General features: G+C 39.3%; 1 protein-coding gene across 3 annotated transcripts in view; it reads right to left on the bottom strand.

Annotated features, from left to right (window-relative positions):
• Positions 1-23,555, bottom strand: part of LOC134743751 (protein GDAP2 homolog) — a 130,276-nt gene that overhangs the window by 53,780 nt on the left and 52,941 nt on the right. For 2 of the 3 annotated variants that reach the window (XM_063677394.1, XM_063677393.1), the window contains exons 2-6: positions 15,744-15,924; positions 12,785-12,927; positions 12,108-12,240; positions 7,031-7,140; positions 4,862-5,083 (exon numbers count right to left, since the gene is read on the bottom strand). In XM_063677394.1, the coding sequence (XP_063533464.1) occupies positions 4,862-5,083; positions 7,031-7,140; positions 12,108-12,240; positions 12,785-12,927; positions 15,744-15,913 (778 nt within the window). In that variant the 5' untranslated portion in view covers positions 15,914-15,924. Of the gene's footprint in view, positions 1-4,861; positions 5,084-7,030; positions 7,141-12,107; positions 12,241-12,558; positions 12,658-12,784; positions 12,928-15,743; positions 15,925-23,555 lie in introns of those variants that run through there. The other variant, XM_063677395.1, reaches the window with a different exon arrangement.

Below are 23,555 nucleotides of genomic sequence, written 5' to 3'. Positions count from 1 at the left end.
CCCTAATTGCTTGTACAAACGCTGGAGTCCTAGCTGTACGCGGACGACCGCTTCTTTTCTTGTCATTTAAACTAGAGACCTCACTGTATCTTTCTATGGTACGATACACAAATCTTAGAGAGAATTTTAAATTTTCAAGTAGCTTAAAAATTTTAGTCGGCGAGTGACCACAACGATATAGTGCAATTATTGCGGTACGGCTATCTTTAAGCGTCCACTCCATGTTGAAGAAAACAGAAAATTGCAAAATTATACTACTCAAATATTTAATAAAGATTCGAAATTCAAATGCAGAACGGTTTTTGTTTTAGGAGTTCCAAATTTAAATTTTAAAGGCCAGTGACAGAACTTATGAGCCGACTAGGTAGGTTTGCACGTGTGGTTGGTACGTCATGTGAATTTAGTAATCTGAAAAGGTTAATTGCATCCTATCTGTTTAATTACGTTGTAACATGATATTCGATGAAATACAATATTTAATATCTACAGGATGGCTAAAGAATAAGTGCATTCCCGTTGAAAGGGAGGTTTTGGGATTATACTAACTAAGTAACCTTTACTATGGGACCAACCACGAAATCGCGAGGGTGAGGGAGGGGGTCAAGAAAATGTAACATGGGGGAGGGGGGAGTCACAAACTTCGTGACGTCACGTTAACTTCACTTATAGCCGAAAAGTGTTTTGTTTTTAGGGTTCCGTACCCAAAGGGTAAAAACGGGACCCTATTACTAAGCTCCGCTGTCCGTCTGTCTGTCTGTCCGTCTGTCTGTCACCAGGCTGTATCTCATTAACCGTGATAGCTAGTTGAAATTTTCACAGATGATATATTTCTGTTTCCGCTATAACAACAAATACTGAAAAGTACGGAACCCTCAGTGGGGGAGTCCGACTTACACTTGTCCTGTTTTTTATTTAGGTAAACGTCTGAAAAGATGCGTACATAAACATAATATTTCCCTAACTCACAAAATTAAACGTTGGTAAGCATGCCGCTTTATGTACACAGCGCACAGCGGTCCGTTTGCCAGATAAAAATATGTCATTGGAAAAAATATGGCGTTTTTTTGTCATTTTCCGCAAGTCAACTTAAGGAATCGATGAGGATTTATACTATAAATCCTGCTGCTATAAATTTTATAGCATTGCATTAGGTATTAAATAAGTTCTAGGATTTAGGAGTAAGGAGACGTGTGAAGACTTTGTCCTGCCCCCGACTTCCTTCGCGCGGATTTATATGTTGGTTGTTGTGATGCTATTTAAGCATTAATACCAGGGAGACCGAGCTTTGCTCGGAAAACATATAGAAACTCAGAAATGCGCGTTTTCCCAGAGATAAGACCTAGCTAGATCGGTTTTTCGCCCCCGAAAACCCCCATATAGCAAACTTCATTGTAATCGTTAGAGCCGTTTCCGAGATCCCCGAAATATATAAATATATATACATATATACAAGAATTGCTCATTTAAAGGTATAAGATAAGATTGTTCTTCGAAAGAGACAGAATATAGAAGTAAGAAAGAGTAAGTTTGGAAACTAGCATACCTACAGTTATAATCTAAGCTTGTATGTTACACCAAAGATAGATATAACTCCGTTACGTAATAGATGGATACAGTCTAAAGAAAAAACGTGCCTCGAAAATTAAGAAAGTTTGACTCTCGATCAGAGGGCGCTACTAGCTTTGGCCTACTGTCGTATAGATGGCGTTGACGGTTTCGTTTGTTATTTAACAATTTTTACGCATATCAGTGAAAGAGCATGGGTTAAAATCATAAAAATAATTAATGCAAATAAAAAAATTCATTTATCCATATTTAAATATATTTTATCGTATTTGTATAAATCTTCATTTTTTGTTTTAAAGTGTGTGGACAGATGGCAGTGAATTTACTGGGGTTACAAAATTTACTATGACAGTACCGCTCTAGTATAAGTTACTCTATGGTTACACAAAGAATGACCGAAAATCTGAGACTAACTAATAAGGAAAGTCAAAATTAAGTTTTGTTGCTGAAATGCTAATTGGTTGATTAAAAGTCAATTATGAAACCTGTCATTTGATCTCAGCACAATGCGAAGAAAGAAGATGTGTAAATTGTTTTTACATTTAACAATGCCTGATCAAAAACCGACTTCCTTGCATTTCAGAAGTATCTAGTTATTAAAATACAAGCGAGCGAAATAAATACCAATGATAGACCTCAGATCTCAGATGATATTCAACAATCAGTATATTTAAACGGAGTCATTAATACATAGAAAATACTTGTAATAAATCACAAATGCTGCATCATTGTCATGTCTACTTTCAAAACAATGATAAATATTATGACTAATAAAATTATGGTTTAAAGTGTTTAAACGAATAATTATCACTTGCTCCGAAAATACGGATTCGCAACAATTTGAGTTACAGTTCAATTGAGCAAAACTGATGTGAATGATTCAAACATTAACATGAGGTATCTGTGAGTGTATGTACAGTCAACTGCAGAGATAAGTGACCCCCTCTGCATATAATTTTTTAGGGTTCCGTACCTCAAAAGGAAAAAAAACGGAACCCTTATAGGATCACTCGTGCGTCTGTCTGTTTGTCCGTCGGTCACAGCCCATTTTCTCCAAAACTACTGGACCAACACATATGTAAGTTTGTAACCCAATGACTGACGTGTAACGTAAACAAATGAATTTTCAACATGGCCGTTTTGCCGATTTAAATTTTAAATAAAATAAATAAATAATAAATATAAATAAGTCGCCTATATGCCTGAAATGAAATTTCACGTTTACATATAAAGATAGGCCCCTGCAACGAGCTCTTGGTTTTATAAGCAGTTGAACAATTTGGACTCCATTTTAAAGTAACTGAGTTGTGTTATGGGTGTTTTATAAATCATGGTCACAATTAGGTATACGTATATCGTTGTGTAAGTAGCTAAGTACCTACAACACAATCCGTAATGAGCTTACTGCGGAGCTTTGTCGATTCGTGTAAGGAATGTCCTATCATATTGATTTTTGAAGGTATTATTTTCATTTTTGATTTCCTGACAATGTTTTTTTTCTTCTATTAATAAGTACGTTGTTTTTCTTATTTTAATGTCATTTTTAAGATGTGACCCAAATATTGCTCAAATTCAACACTACTAACAAAGGTAATATAGTACAAAAACAAAAGCTTGAACCTAGCTCACAATTAAAAGCAACTTAGTGAATAAGACGAACAATATCTACCAGTTGGTCTTGCTTTCAACTCCATATTAACTGACACATTAACAACATCCGCCATACTTTTATTTTCGAATCAAAATTCCTTTTTTGTTCAAACAACAACACCGTTACTGAAACGCGACTGTGAGCTGTGTATCGATTGTACTAAATGCGTCAATACTAGATAACTTAACGATTTATTGTTATCTTACGAAGATAAGATTATGGAGACTATTCATGTTGGACTGGATTCACACCCCAACTCTTAGAAAATACTAGTAGTAGTTAAGTATCTAGAGCCTAGAGAGTCCATATAACTCGATTCACACCCGCTTGCCTAGTTTTCAGATCATGATCTACCACTGAGTTAGCAGGGTTCGTGAAGAAAAGCAAAGCTAATTTAGCTTCCCCAAGAATATTATTGACGTATCAATGCTGCCAATAGAACTTCCAACTCTGGACTAAAACTGGACCATCCCTTCTAATCAATCAGTCATGATTAAGAATTTAAATGAAATTTGGAATGAGGACAGTTTGAGTTTCAGGGAAGGAAGCCAACCCGAAGATGTCCTTTCGACACATGGCTCATGGCCAGTGGCAGAGAATTCTGTCCCACCCAGCCACCTTCGGGTGACAGAATTCTCCAGCAGCACCCCAACAGCTAGTCACAGCCCTCTGCGTATTTAGAATAGTAATTGTTACGGAAATTAGACGAAGTCGCACCCGCACGCGCACGCGAAGGATAATCTAATATCACGAGCTGGGGAGTCTCGTTTGGAGGGATCTCGGAGGAACTTGTTATCCCTTTTATTTTTGATGATATGATTCGTTTTAAAGTATAATATATGGACGCTATAGAAAGGACAACAATCTCTTATGCCAGAACTGTTGCAAAAGTGACCAGGTTTCAGCTGTAAATAATAGTTTCTAGTCTCTCCGGTGGCGCTAGGTAGGCTCTGGGACCAAATAGTATTGTAATATATAGGAGACTCTACGACATGAACCGTAGAGGTATAATAATGTAGAGATGAAATGGGGGAGGGGTAACAAATAACCCGACCAAATTACGTAGGTTGTTTTTGGTATGTTGTCAGGAATGTTAAAACTGCCGCTTCTTTTCGCCATCACCCTACGCGACAACATTACCATCCTCACCACTTAGATGGTTGGCGGTCCTCAACTGTGCGTTTCTCTAGAAACTTCCTGCCTCGCACAGCTAAACTGTGGAATGAACTGTCGCCTGCGGTATTTCCGGATCGATATGACCTTCAAACCTTCAAGAAAAGAGCGTATTCCCATCTTAAAGGCCGGCAACGCACTTACAACCCCTCTGGTGTTGTGGGTGTCCATGGGCGGCGGTAATCGCTTACCATCAGGTGATCCGTCTGCTCGTTTGCCTCCTATTTCATAAAAAAAACGTGTTTTTAATTTTGTCGCATTGCGTATGTTCCGTCCGTCACGGTCGCACGGGCGCACATCTATATAAAATACTAGGTAAACTGTACGGTCTAGGTACTTCGGTGTACGGTGGCGCCGCCTATTTACTGGTTTATGATGGACACTTTTCATATATATAGATTTTCCTCCTCTTACTTCTACACTCCATAGTGTAATACGTTGCGTAAATAAGTCAGTATTTTAATTAGTTACCGCTATCCTCGTTATGTTCATGCGGGTTGTGTATGATCCGTATCCGACGTTCGTTGGGCGTCGGCTCCGACAGTCTCATCCTCGCGGCGTCGGCCTCACGGGCGCCGCGCGGGAAGTAGAGCGGCGCGAGCGCGGCCAGCAGGGAGAGGTCGGGGCCGCACGAGCACGCCACGATCACGAGCTGCGGGGTCTTGTTCTGCTCCAGGTAGCGACGGATTGTACCTGACGATCAATATAGTACATTTTACAACTAGTGTGAAAAGACATTTCACACGTGTTGTAAACGACGTTTTTTAATACAATTGCGAAAAAATAATAAATTAATATATCATTAGTAGAATCATACCACCAAACCCAACCAAAACCAAAAGTACCTATACAGCCCGCGATACTTGAGCTGCCGCAGCCCGCGATACCTTCATACTCGTGCGCGCCCCGGCCGCGGCCGCCGCGGGCCCGGCGCGGGTTGGTCAACGACACCTCCTCATAACTCATGAGGCCCTGGTACCTGCTCAAGCTAAATTACATTTTAACTGCGTTTCGAAAGTATAGTTTTTCTACTCGTCGTGTATAATCTGTGTATTACAACTTAACATGCAACACTACAACCTTACTCTTTTCAACGTTGGATAGTCTATGGCACTTCCGACTCAAGCATAAGAATTTTATCGAAACGGTTTAGTCAATTATAAAAATTTTGAAAATAGAACTTCATACATTTCGATAAAATGTTTCTTGTTTAAGGAGACTCGATTCAATGCAAACTAGCCTACTTAAACACGCTGCTGCGTCGCATCTGCTTTGTGATTGGTTGGCCAACAAAAACATTTTATTTTATGTTGTAGTAGAAATAATTGCTTCATAAGTCAGAAACGCGCATGTGACACCCTTCATATAGCAACATCCATACCCTACGAAAACCGCTTAGCGTTGCTTGTTAGTCTCCATAGGCTACGGTGGCCAAAATCGAGAAAAAACTGTCTTAAAACTGAATTTAGCGCGGAGCAGGTACCAGGGCCTCATGAGTTACGAGGAGGTGTCGTTGAACCCGCCGGGGGCGCCGGGCCCGGCGGCCGGGGCGCGTACGAGTATGAAGGTATCGCGGGCTGCGGCAGCTCGCGTATCTTAGCTGTATACTTTTGATTTGTTTACTTGTATGATTCTACTAGTTGAAAGTATTATTTTTTGTCTCGTAGAAAAAGTATTGTATACAATAGTGATATAATCAAGCTTTTCAATCTCGTACCTTAACTTAAGCAACTCAGCAAGCTTCGTTGCTTAAACACGGTACTCGACTGAAAAGCTCTCTATTATATCACGATTGTATAAAATACTATTGGAACTAAAAAGTAAAAAGCACTAGTTCGAGAAATTGAGCTGCTCGCACGCTACGCAGCCACAAAAAGTACCACTTTTTGAGCAACTGTATTAAAAAATATGATAGGACATTCAAACACAGAAAGACGAAGTCCCACGGTAAGCTCAAGGAGGCTTATGTTATGGGTACTCGGACAACGATATATATAATATATTAATACTTAAATACATAGAAAACACCCATGATGTAGGAACTAGGAACAAATATCTGTGCTCATCACACAAATAAATGCCCTTCCCGGGATTTGAACCCGAGACCATCGCTTTCATAGGCAGGGTCACTACCCACTAGGCCAGACCGGTGGTCAACGATCATTTCATACATAACGGCGACGACAAAACATCAAACATTTATTCAGCAAATAGGTCCGGTTTTTTCATTGTAATTGACATCTGTATTGACAGTTTAAGTAATCGTTTTATGTTACGTACGTCCTATGTAACTTTACTTTTGAGTGGCATTAACGTGAGACACTTCATTTGGTTCTTGTCTGTCTGATTTAATTTCTTGTCTTTTAATTACTTATATAACAATTCAAATCTCGGAGACCCTTTACCTCGAAGGATAATTTGATGACCGATTTTTTTTATATATATTTGGGGCATTTTCTATGAAAAAGGTCCTTACAGTCGATGGCACTTACGACGCACAGCTTCGCGCGGCATTGTATTTATATCGGTTATAATGGCGTAAGCGCCATCGACAATAAGATCCCTGTTTATAGAAAATACCACATATAACAAGGGATTTCGTTACAAGGCGATAAAACAACACAAGTCAACACAACTTACGTAGCGCCGTATGCGCAGCTAAATCCGGAGGAAAGTTCCTCCGCGGCGTGTCGATGACGCACAACGCTAACGTACGCGCGTGAAGCTCGCCCGCGCAGTACAACACGTTCCTGTAACACGTTCACCGTTATCAATACAGGAAGATGACTACTGTTAAGACCTATCTTAACAAGTAGCAGATAAGTAGGTACTAGAGCGGCACTGTCATAGTAAATTTTGTAACCCCAGTAAATTCACTGCCATCTGTCGACACACTTTAAAACTAAAAATGAAGATTTATAAAAATACGATAGAATGTATTTAAATATAGATAAATGTTTTTTTTTTTATTTGCATTAATTATTTTTATGATTTTGACCCATGTTCTTTCACTGATATGCGTTAAAATTGTTAAATAACAAACGAAACCGTCAACGCCATCTATACGACTGTAGGCCAAAACTAGTAGCGCCCTCTGAACGAGAATCAAATTTTCTTGAGTTTCGAGGCACGTTTTTTCCTTAGACTGTATCCATCTATTACGGAGTTATATCTATCTTTGGTAGGTATTAGCATACCTAAATACCTACTTACCTAATCTAGATGGATTAAGTCTCAATCGTCTGTAGGTGGCACCACAGTCCTATGATATGTAAAGGTGACATCTACCGAAACTATTGTGTACTAGTATAAGTGCTCAATAAGCTTACATACATTACAATACAATACAATACAATACAATACAATCATTTATTAATAAAATTAAAATTTTACACGTCATAGTAATTTACAATGCTATTCTAAATTACATTATTATTCATATACATTAAATTATTAAAATTACAATGCATTATTATAAATTCGGTACACAATTGTTAACCAAATGTTTATTATATATAATATTATAATGTTTTAAATGTGCAGGACTCATGTGACATTCTATTCCTATCAGAAGAATTCGTTTAACGAGTAGAAGGCAGCAGAGACTAGGTATTTTTTAAGTTTGAGTACGAAAGAATTGTAGCTATTCGCAGTTTTTATGTCTTCAGAGACTCGGTTATAGATTTTAGGGCCAATTGTGTGCAGACATTTTTTAGATTTAGCTAGCCGTGTGCGGGGTGGACGAAGTTCGTGGCGGCGCCTTAAGTTGACATAGCTAAGTAAGCTTTACATATCATAGATCATAGGACTGTGGTACCACCTACAGACGGTTACCGGTCAATTCGAACGTGATAATTTTTTAATTTAATTTTGATTATTATAAACTGATCGGCGATTGGCCCTAATCACACCTGATGGAAAGTGAAGACAGGCCCTAAGATGGAGCTCACCGGTTCAGTAATAGCCTATTCACTTTTGGTTTAAAGATACCGAGGTCATATTGATCAGGGACTACTGATGGTGGGAGCGCATTCCATTCCTTAGCCTTAGCATTCCATACGAGAACAATACGAGATCTAATAGATACGTTATAGTTTAGTTCTCAACTAGTTATTTTTAACCGACTTCAATTTCATAGAAGGAGGAGGTTCTGTATTCGGTTGTGGCTATTTTTTTTTTTTTTTTATGTATGTTCACCGATTATTCCGAGACCCGTGGTCCGATTTGAGTAATTCTTTTTTTGTTCGAAAGGAGCTACTTCCAAGTTGGTCCCATATTAATCTTGTTCTGATCTGATGATGGGATCCCTGAGGAATTGAGGGAACTCCTCAATTTTTAAAGGCACATGTATGGTGATTTGGGTGTTTTCATAAGCAACTTGAGCATTTTCTCTCGAAAACGACCAATTTGATGAAGTGGACCTGATGATGATGATTGTTTTGAAGATAGTGATGATGATTTTTTTAATGTAGGATGTTCAGCGATTACTCCGTGACCCGTGGTCCGACTTGAACAATTCTTTTTTTGTTTGAAAGGAACTACCACCAAGGTGGTTCCACATTAATCTGGTGCTGTTCTGATGATGGGATCCATGAGGAATTGAGGGAGCTCCTCAATTTTTAAAGGCACATGTATGGTGATTTGGTCGTTTTCTTAAGCAACTTGATCATTTTTTCACCAATTTGATAAAGTGGAGCTGATGATGATGATTGTTTTTATGATAATGATTTCAGCGATTACTCCGGCACCCATGATCCGATTTGAGTTATTCTTTTTCGTTTGAAAGAAGTTACCTCTCCAAGGTGTTTTCGTAATATTTTTGGTTTTGATCTGATGATGGAATCCGTGAGGAATTGAGGGAACTCCTCAATTTTTAAAGGCACGTGTATGGTAATTTCGGTGTTTTCTAAAGTAACTCAAGCATTTCCTCACCAATACCACCAATTTGATGTAGTGCAACTGTAGCCTAACCACGAGTTTGGCACTAAATATTCTTCGTAACTTACTTTGTACACTAATACGCCAGTACGAGCGAGATGCATAAACAGTAAGTTACGCACACGATAGCGAATATATCAATGTCAAACTCGTGGTAAGGCTACTGATAACTTCCCTCGTATGTGTATTATTTTTGATGTAGGTAGTGTTGGAAACAACCAAAGAGACTTAGAGGTGAAGGTAGAGGGTATTACTGTTTGGGGGGTTTGAGGTTGGGGGTTGAGGGGAGGTGAGTTGATGGGTCGGAGACTGAGGGGTTGGGAGTTAAGGGATTGGGGGTTAGGGTTAGGAGTTTAGGGGTCTGGGGTTAGGGGTCGGGGAATGGCGGTTGAAGGGTTGGTGGTTTAGGGTCGAGGGGTTCAGTGATCAGGGGTTGATGTGCTGTGAGGTTGAGTGATCGGGGGGTTTGAGGGATTGGGTCAGTGGCGGGGCGGAGAATGGATTTACTGACAGGAATGATTTCCCAGACGGACTCGAGGAAAATTCTGATTATTTAATAAAGTTTACGAATTTACAGATAAACATGATTATGTTTTTCATTCATGCGTCACGCTCTTAACAATGTCTTAAAACTAAAAATGGAAAAATAAAAACTTTTATAAAAAAAAGATAAACCGACTTCAAAAAGGATGAAATAAAATATTATCCTTTTTAGGGTTCCGTGTTTCCGCGTTACCAACTGATATGTTTGAAGTCGGTGCCAAGCCAAGTACTCCAAGTAGTAACAATACCAGTCAAAAATAATCAGCTTTATGTCTATAAATCCCATTACAACTGTACAAATGTTATAAACGTGAAAGCAATTATGTCTGCCTCTTTGCTACCTTTTCATGGCTAAACAACTAAACCGCTTTAGCTGAAATTTTGCATGAAGGTTCCTTAAATTGTTTTATATTTTGAAATGTAGTCCTCTGGATAAGCGACAGAAAATAACTCAGTCCCAATCCCACACTTGCGTGCTATGACTGTTTAAGAATTAGTAAGAAATGCTCTTTAAAAAAATACGACAACAAAACGTATTAGATTTACACTAACGTGCCGACAAGCATGTTACGAACTGCGCCAAGAAGGTTCAACCGTGTGTTCTGTTCTGAGGTGTACAGGAAGTTCGTTTATTGTCGTCGTGTAACGCTGCGTCTTACATAGGCGAACACTCGCGAACACGAAGCGAAGCGACGCGGCACGACGCGGCCGGCCCAATTCGTTCGCGTTCGCAACGAGATCGCCCACGTAGGACACTTCTATATAGGTATCAAAGGATTAATTAAGGCGCCGTGCCGCGCCGCTTCGCATTCGCGTGTTGTTCGCCTACGTAGTACGCTGCATTAGGTAATCCAACGTACATACTTATATAGCCGCATCTTTATCGAATTGCACCAAAATCCCTATGAATATATGGTTTAAAATTTGGCTTGGCACCGACTTCAAACATATCAGTTGGTAACGCATATACTTAAACACGGAACCCTAAAAAGGATAATATTTTATTTCATCCTTTTTGAAGTCGGTTTATCTTTTTTTTATAAAAGTTTTTATTTTGCAGTTAGATTCGAGAAACCAATTGTCATTTCAAGCTACAATTATTGTGACGCGTGACGTTTTGAGATATCCATTGGATGTCTAAGTAATATCTTAAGCAAATCTTAAGAGATCGTTCAAGAGGACATTCGGAATCACGGAAATGTCAAATTTGACATGACTTTCTTAAATATCTCGTTATCGTTTCTGTTTCACATCTAGTTGATATCTAGATCATTCGAATAGGCCCGTTTGTCGTCCCCAGTTAGAGCGTTTTCACATTCTCCGATCCGATATCGGATGTCGTAAGGAAGTAAAATGCAAGATATGTGTTTCTCAGTATTTATTTATGCATTTAATAAATCATTATTACTAAAAAACGATAGATAACGCAAAACTCCACTGCAGCTGTTTTTCCATAGGCGCCCGGAACATCCGATATCGGAAAGGCGCTTTCGATAATTTCAGCCATGTCGGAGCCCCCCGTCAGCTGTTGGACCGATAGTATTTGTTTGTGTGCGTATGTGTAGGCATAATGCTTGTTGTAGTGTGCGTGACCGCTATAGACGGCGCCCGGGCGCGGCCCCGCGGCCTGACTACGCGGATGTAGGATCCAACATCCGATATGGGATCGGACAATGTGAAAACGCTCTCAATGCGAAACAGTGCGAAACTCGACTGAGTGATTGTGACGGCGAATCCGAATTTGTAGTGATTACTCGCAATTTATACACACGCTCTACTTTTACATACACGACTAAAATTATATTACAATCCTTGGTGGTAAACATTTTTTACGGCGTGAATTTATCTTGAGAAACCACTCTATCATTTGAGCTGTAGCTCCATCTGTTGAATTTACAACAGTTTCTACATTTTATACTAGATGTCGCTAGTAGACAAATATAAACAACTGCAGAAGCGGTATTTCACCGGCAGAAAAGTTACCCCTACAACTACGAGCGATTTTAGATCCAATACCGGATGTCGGATACGACAACATAAAAGCAAAAAATAAAAAATGCCTTTTTATATTGTTTTACATATTTAGATGCTATAAGGCATTTTCTAGCAGTTGTTTTTCTCCAAAGGTCATCAGACACCCGACATCGGATCGGACAATGTGAAAACGTTCCGAGTCCCATGTATACTAGGGGCTGACTGTGTGCAGTATGAACCCTGGTTCCACTTTCCTACTTACTTGTAGCAGTTGTGGAGTGTGGTCTCGGCCGCAGTGTGGTACTGCTGGTTGTACGACGGGCTGACTGTGTGCAGTATGTGCCGGCATCGCAGGTTGAATCCGGGAGTAACTACCACTTCGCCTGTACGGCACTCTGAAACACAAAAAAATTAGTTATTATTACTATAGAGACGATCATACCAAACAATGAAATTGTCGCAATCACAACCTGTACCACGCAACAAAAACGTCGTAAGCGCCGCAAATTGCCATAAATGCATAGCTTCAGTTAGCTAAGCTGACATGATCCGCTCGCTGACCACGTTGCATGACAACGTTTCATCATTGTTTGTGATCGCTTCCTAAGGCTGGTTATTTCTTGTGTTTGGTTGGTTGGTTATGATGAAACGTGTCCTAGGCAAGACACACCTCGAGTAGGTAACCTAGCCCTTTGTAGATAAGAAATACTTACCATGACCTCTCGTCACAATTTCCTCCTTCAGTTTGGCGCCGCAAGCTGACATGATTCTCTCGCTGACCGCGTTGCATTCTGACAGCGTTTCATTGTTTGTGATCGCGTCCTAATAAGACTGGTCGCGTTATTTGCTTTGTTTGGTTGGTTGATTATGATGAAATGTGTCCTAGGCAAGACACCAAAACTTAGCCCTAATATGTTATGTAGTAGTATATATAGTCACCATGGCCTCTCGTCACAATTTCCTCCTTCAGTTCGGCACCACAAGCTGACATGATCCGCTCGCTGACCGCATTGCATTCGGACAGCGTTTCGTCGGTTGTGTTCGTGATCGCGTCAACCTCAAGGCTTGTGATGTCACCTTGCCTGAAAAGTTAAAATACTTGCGTTTATTGAAAGAAAAACGTATTAACGGTCGACTAGCCTAGTGCGTAGTGACACAAAGCAGGAGGTCCCGGGTTCAGATTCTTCAGAACCTAGTAAGGGCATTTATTTATTTGTGTGTTCATCACAGATATTTGATCCGATCCGGAGTTATGAATGTTTTCTATACATTCAAGTACAGTCAGCAGCAGGAGTTGCTAAGCGGGCGAGGTGTTCTAAATTACCTTGACACGCTCTTATTCTCTTAACAATAAAGTCGCGTCAAGTTAAGATAATTTTGAACACCTAGCCCGTTTAGCAACTTCTGTTGCTGACTGTATTTATCGATATCTATCTATATTATATCGTCGTCTAGTACCTACAACACAAGTCTTATTGAGCTTAACGTGGGGTTATGTCGATTTGTGTAAGATTAATGTACTCATCAAACGATAACACTTTTGATTAACAACTTATAAAAATTATGAAGTCTTCAGAGTTCAGACTTCCATTTCTTCGTACAAATTAATTATTATCTTCAATGTACGCTATTAACATCATTGTAGGTAATTGACGTTGTTTTTGTCACGCTTTAAACATAACGAAATTCGCAATACATTGCGTCTTAGAATATACTTTTAAGGCCCACTGGCACCATCCCACTAACCCGGGGTTAACCGGTTCCACCGTTAACCAAGTGTCAAATTGTACTGGTAACCATGGTAACTCCAGGTTCAACCGGTGAACCCCGGGATAGTGAAATGGTGCAAGTGGGCCTAAGTGTACTAAAAATCATAACACGTTATTTTTAAAAGTCGCTACACAAATGTTGGTCAGTTTGAGGAGTAGCCTACAGTTTAATTTGTTGCTCCTGTTACAGGCCACACCCGGTATAATAAAGCAAGTCGACCTTATTTTGTAACTTTATCTTTAAAATCTCTCGCTATAAAGTGCTCCGTCAGCACATTGAGTGGTATTCTAACTTTACGAAGAAGGAAAATATTACTTTGTTAAAATCCGCGAAATAATAACGTGCTTCTCAATCTGTGCTAACCCGTTAAGGCGGTTACCTGAGCCAGAAAGCGAAAAATCTCCTTATATGATCATGTTTTTCTAAGAGGCGTTGATATTCGTAGACGTGGAAAAAATATATGTAGTTCTTGACTATATAATCTTTAACAACATAGCTTCCGATACACGAATTATGACACTTCGCTCGATACAATTAATTCCCAAAGTAACCTCTAACTCGGACTTTTAATCCTACTTTACTCGGTAATTTATTATGTGATACTATAAACAAAAAAAGAAGAAAAAACTATCTTAACATAAATAGTAATTTCATAGCTTTAGAATTTCGATATTGTAAGGTAACCTTTTTTAAATAAATAAAAACCGACAAAATTCGATCAAAATTGACACTTGGCGCGTATGTTCTTTCCCCTTCTTTCTTGCGAAATGTGACAATGACATTATTTTTATTTTTTATATTTATTATATTTATTTACTTGCGTATTTTTGTATGCAAATGTTAATACTCTACGACCGCGTAAATAAATACGCAAATAAATATAACAAGTTTTGATATTGTCATGTTACAACCTTGGCACTTGCATTAGGTTGCGCATCAATAAGTGCGAAAGAGACGCCCAATGACACGACAATCTTAACAAATTTTAGAATCAGAATACCTCTTTCTAATAATACCTACAGCCTACACTATTATACCTATATCCGTCAGCTCCGGCAATCTTAGGTAGATAATCATTAACTAAGTCACATACCGATATCACATACATTATTTTGTAATTTTAAAGTAATTATAACTGTGGTTTCCATTCACGTACAGTTGACGTCAAAGATATGGACACTTTTGCACCTTACTAGCTTGCAAATATATATACATATATATATTTTATGGTATAATGTCCGTATATGCGCAAAAAGATTAGGAAAGCGGTTTGACGTCAGAACGAGCGTCACGCACTCGGTTATAAATTGGTAGGTATCGATAATACTAACGTGTTCTGTGACGATAAACAGGGTTAGGTATTATTGAAAGATTTACGGTTTGCACGTTTTAGGTTCGTCCATCATATTAAGGTTTAAGTATACATCCACGTGAATACTGTATAGGCCAATACTGCTTTACAAGCTTTTGTAAATCGTATACACAATCGTATACGTAACTACCCGATTACTCGAAACGCTGTTGGTTCTACCGGGCTAGCACAGGAATGGCGCAACAGTATCAGATCTCGCCCGCGAGATAGATTACCCGTCCCTCTTTAATTAATACACTTAGAAAAAGACTGGTAGTTTATCTCGCGGGCGAGATAAACACATACTATGTGTACCTACTGTGTAGTGTAACAATCATTTTCTATAATCGATTGTCACTTAACTAAGCCCCCAGACCCCCCCAGTAGGCCTAGCCTAGCACAGGAGTGGCGCGACAGTACATTACATACAATACAATTCTCTTTATTGCAAACCTTATGCAATAAAAGAAAACGATACAGAAAAAAAATAGCAACACAAGTAGAGGTAAACAACAGGCGGTCTTATCGCTTAAAAGCGAAATCTCCACAAACTTTAGGTAGCGGAAACATAATAAATACATTATATTACATACATTGGCGTTTTCCGATAAACGTTTATCATCTGGGCTTAGTAGCTACTATTATCCGTTTGATTTGAAGAAGAGTTTCTTCAAATCAAACGGATAATAGTCATACAACGGTAAACGGCACGCGCAGCAATCAGGTACTCGTATCCGCGGTATCGCTAATAAACTATGCAATAACAAATTGACTTACCATATCGCGAACCGCTGGTTGATCTGCTCGTCGAACGGGTACAACGGTTGCGCGCATTGCGGAGCCGCAAGCGCGGAATAGTCGGTGGCGGGCGGCGCGGACGCGTCGCCCCACCGCGGCACACTGGCGCCGCGCACTCCCGCGCCGCGCGCGCTCGCGGGCGCACGCATTACGAGAGGCTCTGGAAAATGGAGACGAGGAGAACGTTATTTAGTGTGTAATTCATTTTACTCGGTGGCTGACTTGACTTCAGGGGGATGGTAATGGCCGCAGGGTCAGTGAGCCTGACTCGCTGCGGACTTGTTGTTTCGACGGGAAACTGAATGCCAATGACAAACAGTTCACCGGACATCTTTTACCTGGTGTAAAAATGGCGCGGTCCGCCAGGTGTCGCCACTGTTGCCGGAAACAAGAGTCAAATAAAGCACTAGACTGGTGATAATTCGACGGAAACAGATATGCTCTCTCAATTATAAAGCTTCCAGTGACGGTAAAGTAATTTAATGTTTAATTTAAGTATAGTCTAATCTATTATCGAGATCAATCACGACACTGTCTATTATGCTTTTGCTTTGTAACTTGTGGTTGTCATATGTGACACATCAATAACAATGTAGGAAAGGAAGAACAACGACTTCATTCTATTAATATAATAAAAAACTGTCAATTGCGGGTTTTGACAGTCATTTGCTTGAATTGCTGGCCAATTACTTATCGGAAAGGTACCAATTTGTCCAATACGAAAGCGCGCGATCTCCTCCGTTCTTGGTCACTTCAGGTATTGGGCAGGGAAGTAGCCTCGGCCCCCTTCTATTTCTGATTCTTGTAAATGATCTACCAACGGCACTCAGTCATACAACGCGCCTTTTATTTGCCGATGACCTGAAATTAGCACTACCAATTGACAATACTGAAGATTCCTTACTTCTGCAACTGGATATCGACAATGTTTCCACCTGGGCTCGTAATAACAGTTTGACCCTGAATATTGATAAATGCTCAGTCATTACCTATACGCGTAATCGGCTCCCCATATACCATCCCTACACAATAGGTGGACAAAGCCTGAAACGCGTCACAGAAATTAAGGACCTCGGTATATTGTTTGACGCGCAGCTCACGTTCAATCAGCATATTACGAAGATCTGTAACGAAGCCCGAAAATGTTTAGGGTTTGTCATACGCCAAGCCAAGCTATTTACTAACAAACACGCTATGACTATCCTCTACAACGCATTCGTCCGGACAAAGTTAGAAACTAATGCCATCATTTGGAACCCCCATGAAAAGCATTACACGGTTTTAGTAGAAAGAGTTCAAAAGCCCTTCGTAAGGTTCCTACAAGAAACTATACGGCTATTATCCACTACTATATCCAACACTATTTATGTTAGGTATGGTAGATTACACGTCACTCGAATCTCGCAGAAGCATATATCTAGTCAAATATTTCTTACAATTAATACGAGGGGCAATAACTAACCCTACATTATTATCGCAAATAGCCTTCCGTGTCCCCCGTCTCACCGCTAAAGTCCTACGTCCTCGACGCCGCGGTCTCTTCGCTGTCCCACCAACCCGAACTCGCACGCTTGCTAACTCTCCCCTTCACCAAGCGCAGACGCTACTTAACGATATCTTGGACAGCGATGACCAACTTGATATGTTTTTAACAACCGAGACCAAGTTCCAAGCTGCATCCTGTCGATATATTGAAAGTATCGTTACCACTAGCTCCATCACCTAGCATTAAGTTTATAGTATAATGTTGCTTTTTTCGATTTGACATTTTTACATTCTTAATAACAGATTCATTTAAATTTAATATTGAGTGATTTGACATTGGCTATTATTTAAAATTCTACAGTTGACATTTAATTTAATTTATTAATTCGTTTTAATTGTTTTTTCTTAAAAATAATTATGTAACAAATGTAACATGTGTGTTTTGTATATGACATTTATTCCGGTTTGAATTAATGAAATCTTATTTACTTAAGTTAAGTTGCAATTTGTATGTCTATCTTTTTGTTTTTAGCAATTAATGCATGTTAGCCATTAAGTATTAATTGTAATGCCAATTAGCACGTAAAGTTTAGCGCTTATTGAATGAAAAATAAATAAATGAAATTAATCTTAAGCTTATCGATAAACAAAATAATACAATTATATTTGTATTTTTGTTAGAAAGACGTCATTAAAACGCGCCAAACGTTAGTCGTTTTATTATTTCAAAAAATCTAACTTGCTATTTGTATATTAACATTTTTGTTTTAACAAGTTGTCATTAACAAAACAACTACAAATAGCCGTTGTTATTTAATTTTACCGCAAAATACAAAATATTAACGATATTAACAAAATATTATAATTCGTCTCGAGGTCTCCCGCATAGCGTAACAGACAAAGCACAGCGCATAACAGCGAAGTCACTCGACTGTGTGAACGCCCTTTCTAAGTAGCAGTGCTGTGTTCAGGTCACAGCGTACGGCAGTAAGGTAAATTTGAAAACTACGGCGGTGAAAATGTGGAAAACGGTTCACGTAGCGACAGGGAATTTAGTGTTCCAAGTCTGAAATAAGTATTTAGTCGGCTTAGGGAAAGGTCTGAATTAATGATCTTTGATACGTCGCTGGCAAAAAAGCACACGGCCTGCCTAACAGTATGCAGATAGTTATTACCTACCTGGAACAATATGTTAAACTTTTAAAGCGGTCATTTTAACTACGAATCAACACGTTCTTAGCAACATTAATGTTATTTTTAAAGACCTATTATATAGTGCATATTACTGTGAATATTTTTATTTAGGGTTCCATAGTCAAGAACTAAGAACCCTTATAGTTTCGTTTCGTCTGTCTGTCCGTCCGGTATATCAATTATGCCAAAAAAGTGGTAAAATAAAAACTAGAAAAGGTTACTACTTACTACATAAAATGTTTACAAGCACTCAATCATCAAACTGGCACAACACAGCTGATCAAAAGATACAATTATAATTATCGATCTCTTTATAAACCGTGGTCACGCCATACTCACATTAACGTGGTTCCGTGCTCAATGGGTAGTTAAAGCTAGGTTTTACGAAGATACCTAATACTTTACATGCAAGGTCTGGTAATGAAGGAAGCTTGTTTTACAGACGATGGCGGTTTATTTCTAGACCGATCGATGTAGTCAAAAACTTACGTAAGCACACAATTACATTAACGTTGTCCCTGCTTCGGCATGGCTAAGGGAACGTGAGGTCCGCTTAGTAACCCTATATGCCGAGATTTGTTACAGGCACCAGTTTTCACGAAAGCGACTGCCATTTAACCTTTCATATCAGAGATGAAAGGCTTTATTGGGATTAGTTCAGTTTCATCACGTTCTCAGTGATTGGATTGGAAAACATGAAATAATTTGTTAATATTTATGTGTAGTGGATGGTTTGAAAATGTGTAGACTACTCCAAACTTTTTCATACACTTTTCGTCGGATAGTCACACAAATCTCTGTTCTGACATTTTGCTGGGACGTCAGTTAGCCGCGACCATGACCAGTGAAACCTGTGTCACAACGTCGGTAAGGTAACAATATAAATTCGCGATAGACCGTGACACGATTATAAATGTGATTGAATATGAAACAATTGATTTTCCAGACGTAAGTTTCGAGAAACTCATTGTCCATTGCTATGTTTGAGTCAGGGTACGAACCCACAACCTCCGGCTTGAAAGTTGCAAGCATTACTAGCAGACTTTTTATTTAAATTAAGACATCAAAAAATATAAACGGGAGCGTGTCAAGCCGCGGCCGGCAGTTGAGCATCCTCGCTTAATACAAGTACACTTGTAAAACGAAATTTAAAACGAGCGAACTTGAGCGGAATTATTTCGTTAAAACTTTCAGGTGAAATAACGTCTTTAAAGTAAGGTGAAATTGCTGGAGGACATCACATATTTAACGGTAACTTACATTAATATACAGTAAGGAAATAATGAATGGGCCCTGGAGGGAAAGTACCTCAAAACCTTAAGTTAGCTGATTTTGCTTAAAGGAAACATTCTTTTATTTTTGCAAATAAACAAAACTGCATTCAAATATTTTTTGAAGTTCGCTTGTTTTACCCGGGATGGCAGTACTGTAAGTGTGTGTGTGAGTGTGTGTGTGTGTGTGTGAGTGTGTGTTTAGTGTGTGTTGTGATTTACTATGACAATAACCCTCTATACTATCTATTTCTCTTTGCTTGCGACAAACCGTTCCAGTTAAATGGCGGACCTAGTTTTTATTTCCATTAAAAGCTTTCGTGTTCCAACGATGGCATTTCCTCTAAATAGGGTGAAATCGCCGGAAATGGAGATTTTCGGCAATATCCTACCCTATTCACCCCATTAGACAAACTCCAAATACTTAGTATCGGTCATAGCGAATCGCTAACAAGATTGACCCGAATTTACCCGAGGTACAGTCGCCATCAGATATATCGGAGCGGCCAAAGTATTCAGAAATATCTAAACAAAAGCCTCTATCAAGAAGGTAAAGTGCACGTTCAGATATTTTTGAGAATCTTGGCCGCTCTGATATATCCGATGGCGACTGTAGGTACCAGGGCGACAGGAGCACACAGGAGTACACGCTTCATATATATCCTTTGTGTTTTAATGTAGCTGTATGTGTGAATATCTGACGTCGGGAACACTCCCGTGACGTCATCGCTTGCATTAGTCCTTTCTCGCTCGAGGCGACGCGAAAGAAAGAGATGGAATATTCATTCAGCTCAGTGTGTGAAATATATTTCAGTTCACGGCTTATGCTTATGACCACTTTAAAATGTAAGTACTGTACTTTAGTTCTAAAATTACGTATGAATGATAGCAATTTTTAAGATAAAGTACATACACATGTACTATTAAAATCGACATAATCGTTGTTAATTGGGTATTTATTACCATTAGAAATACAAAAGAACAAAATACCCATTAAAGAAGTACTTAAATTAATAGGCAATGGATGGACCTATTATACATCGATTGTATAGGTACTTACCGCATTGTGATATGAATTATATGCAAATCTATAGAAATACTTTTATGAACAATAAAAGCATAAATCTCAATTATATTACCGCATGATAGTCTTATCGTGACAAAATCTAAACCGAAACACGCACAACTAAATTACGTAAGTTGTGAAAAAACGTTTCCTCTCAAGGTCACACCGGCGGCCATCGTTAAATAAAAAAAAGTATTGAAATAATTTCAGGCGAGCACAATTTGTTTATCGCAAATTTAAGTTCATTTCGAAAAATAAATAGGTAAGTAAAAAAAAATCGATAAACCCATCCCTGCACCTCCACCATCTGTTTAAAAAAACACGACAGTTAAAAAAAAAACAATTTAAATTTCGAATCCTACCTTTAATCGTCATTCCGTTCCGTTTCACACACTTTTTAAAAACCTTTCAAAGCGCACGACAGTCCCGGACGGCGGACAGACGCGGAGTGTGGCCTCCAAACGAAACACACCCCCAGGGTGACGGGGGAGTGACGTCACGCGGTCGACGAACCTCTGAACTGGGTCACGAGATCAGAGTGGTCGATCTCGAACCCTTGTGTTACGGGATGTGGGATTACCTTACCGAGAGGGCTAGATTTTTTTAAATAGTTTCGGCATGAGTAAGTTACAGGAACGAAAGCATCGTAGAATAGGTATTAGTCTTGTGAATTAATAGAATGACTTTTTGAGAAGTTGGGATGGAGAATGAAGACTTTTGTGTAACATGACTGATAACCGTCAGTGTCAAAGGTTGACACACAAAAACTCCTGAGTCTTGTCCCGAGTTGAGTCCTTTGTTGAGTCTTTTTTAAGAGCAACTCAAAAGGACTCGAGTCTCCAAATAAAGACTTCATCAACAATTTTATAGGTTTTTCCTAAATAACAGTAACGATATTAGGCGAATGTATGATTTGTGTAGCTAATCCAGAAATCCATACTAAAATTATAAATTCTAAAGTCTGTCTGTCTGTGTGTTACCTCTTCACGCTTAAACCGCTGAACCGATTTAGTTGAAATTTGGCCTAGATAAAGTTTGAGTCCCGGGGAAGGACAGGATAGTTTTTATGTCGGAAATCATCCCTAAAGAGAGTGAAAAGGGGGGTGAAATTAAGGGATTTAATGAATTGCCTGATAATTGATGTTAAGCAATTAAGCCTATACTCAAAGTGAATGATTGCTTTTACACTTTATCCAGGCGTTTAAACTTACTCTAGCTGCTGTTACTGATTCCACGCAGACGAAGTCGCGGGCAAAAGCAAGTTTTACATAAAGAAGCATTTCGAAATTGTTTGTAATAAAGATTGAAAGTTCAAATCGAACTTAAACTATCGTGAGATATATTTCAAACATATCGCCAAAAGCGACTAAAAATACAAGTGAGTGAAACCGTTCTGATATATCGAAAGTTCTCTACAAAAGACTAGGGTCTCTAACAAGATGAGAAGAACTAGTTTAGATTGAATTATGAGTCTGACAAACTGAGTCTGAGTCACTGGATTGAGCTTCATAAACCAAAAGTTGTCTCCACTAAAACGCCATTATTATCCTCGAGTTGTGCGAGAAGCGATTGAAATCAAGAAGCACCCCAGAAATTTTAATAGGGAAGATGGTTTTAACTTATCGGCAACTTGGGGACCAGTGATCCAGAAGTTAAAGCCAAGGGATCTATCTTCGGATGTGTGCGCGGATGTTGTGAGTGTTGCGTGTCGGACTATTGACAATAATTAACATTTATGTGTAGTGGGTGGTTTGAAAATGTGATGTCTACCTCAAACTTGAAATGCACTTTTCGTGGGGTATAGTCACACAAATATCTGTTTTGACATTTTGCTGGGACGTCAGTTAGCCGCGACCACGACCAGTGAAACCTGTGTCGAAGCGTCGGTAAATAAAGGTAACGAAATAAATTCGCGATAGACCCGTTTGTAAATGTGATTTAATATGAACTGAGTCGAGTCTTGAAGCAGAGGACTCGAAGGACTCGAGTCCTAACTAACACTAAAGTCTTCGTCAATAGAACTTGCAAATAATAATAATGTAAACAAACCACTTTACCTTAGTTCTATTGACGACGACTTTAGTTGAGATCCCTATTGTGACAGAATCTCTGGAGTAAGCAGCATTTTTGCCAAATATTCAACATTCTGTCGACGCCGATATCAACTCTTCAAATGCTTCGACAGCCGGTTTAGTTGCCAGATACCTATTCGAACTTAAAAGTCTAAGCTTAATCACACATCGGGTGAGGTGCTCATATGTATGTAACTAAATAACAAGATTAGATTTATTAAATTGTAAAACGGGACTTAATCGCGTATTTAAGTTTTAAGATTTACCTCCAACGTTTAGAGCATCCCTAGTGCGCAAAACGTTCAAGCTGATAGACAAGACCAAGTGCCGGTAGTTGGAAAAACTCGCGCGAAGAATGCTAAGCGAACGCTAGAAGATGTTGATGTCAACTTTAGCCAGTCTTCTCCGAGACCACGGGGACAACGCCGTCCTGGAAACGTCGGAGGTAAAACTTAAATACGCGATTAAGTCCCGACCTAGGTACTTATAACGGACGTTCTAGCCTCGGTTTCAGAATTTCTGCATATGCGCCGTACCGAAGACTGCCTTCTCCGCCGCAGTTGCCGTTAAGGTCTTCACCCGTAACCCTGGGCAAGGGCTCCGCGCTATACCCCGCAGAACTGGGTCTCTTCCCGAACTTCGCCACTCCGTCATCCCGGTCTACTGAGATGAGGAGTGCCCACCCCCGCGACGTGGACGCGCC

The sequence above is a fragment of the Cydia strobilella genome, chromosome 8, assembly GCF_947568885.1.
Source record: "Cydia strobilella chromosome 8, ilCydStro3.1, whole genome shotgun sequence".
Classification (NCBI taxonomy): Eukaryota; Metazoa; Arthropoda; class Insecta; order Lepidoptera; family Tortricidae; genus Cydia; species Cydia strobilella.
The sequence above is the reverse complement of the archived record's forward strand: the minus strand, read 5'-3'. Positions and strand labels throughout refer to the sequence as shown.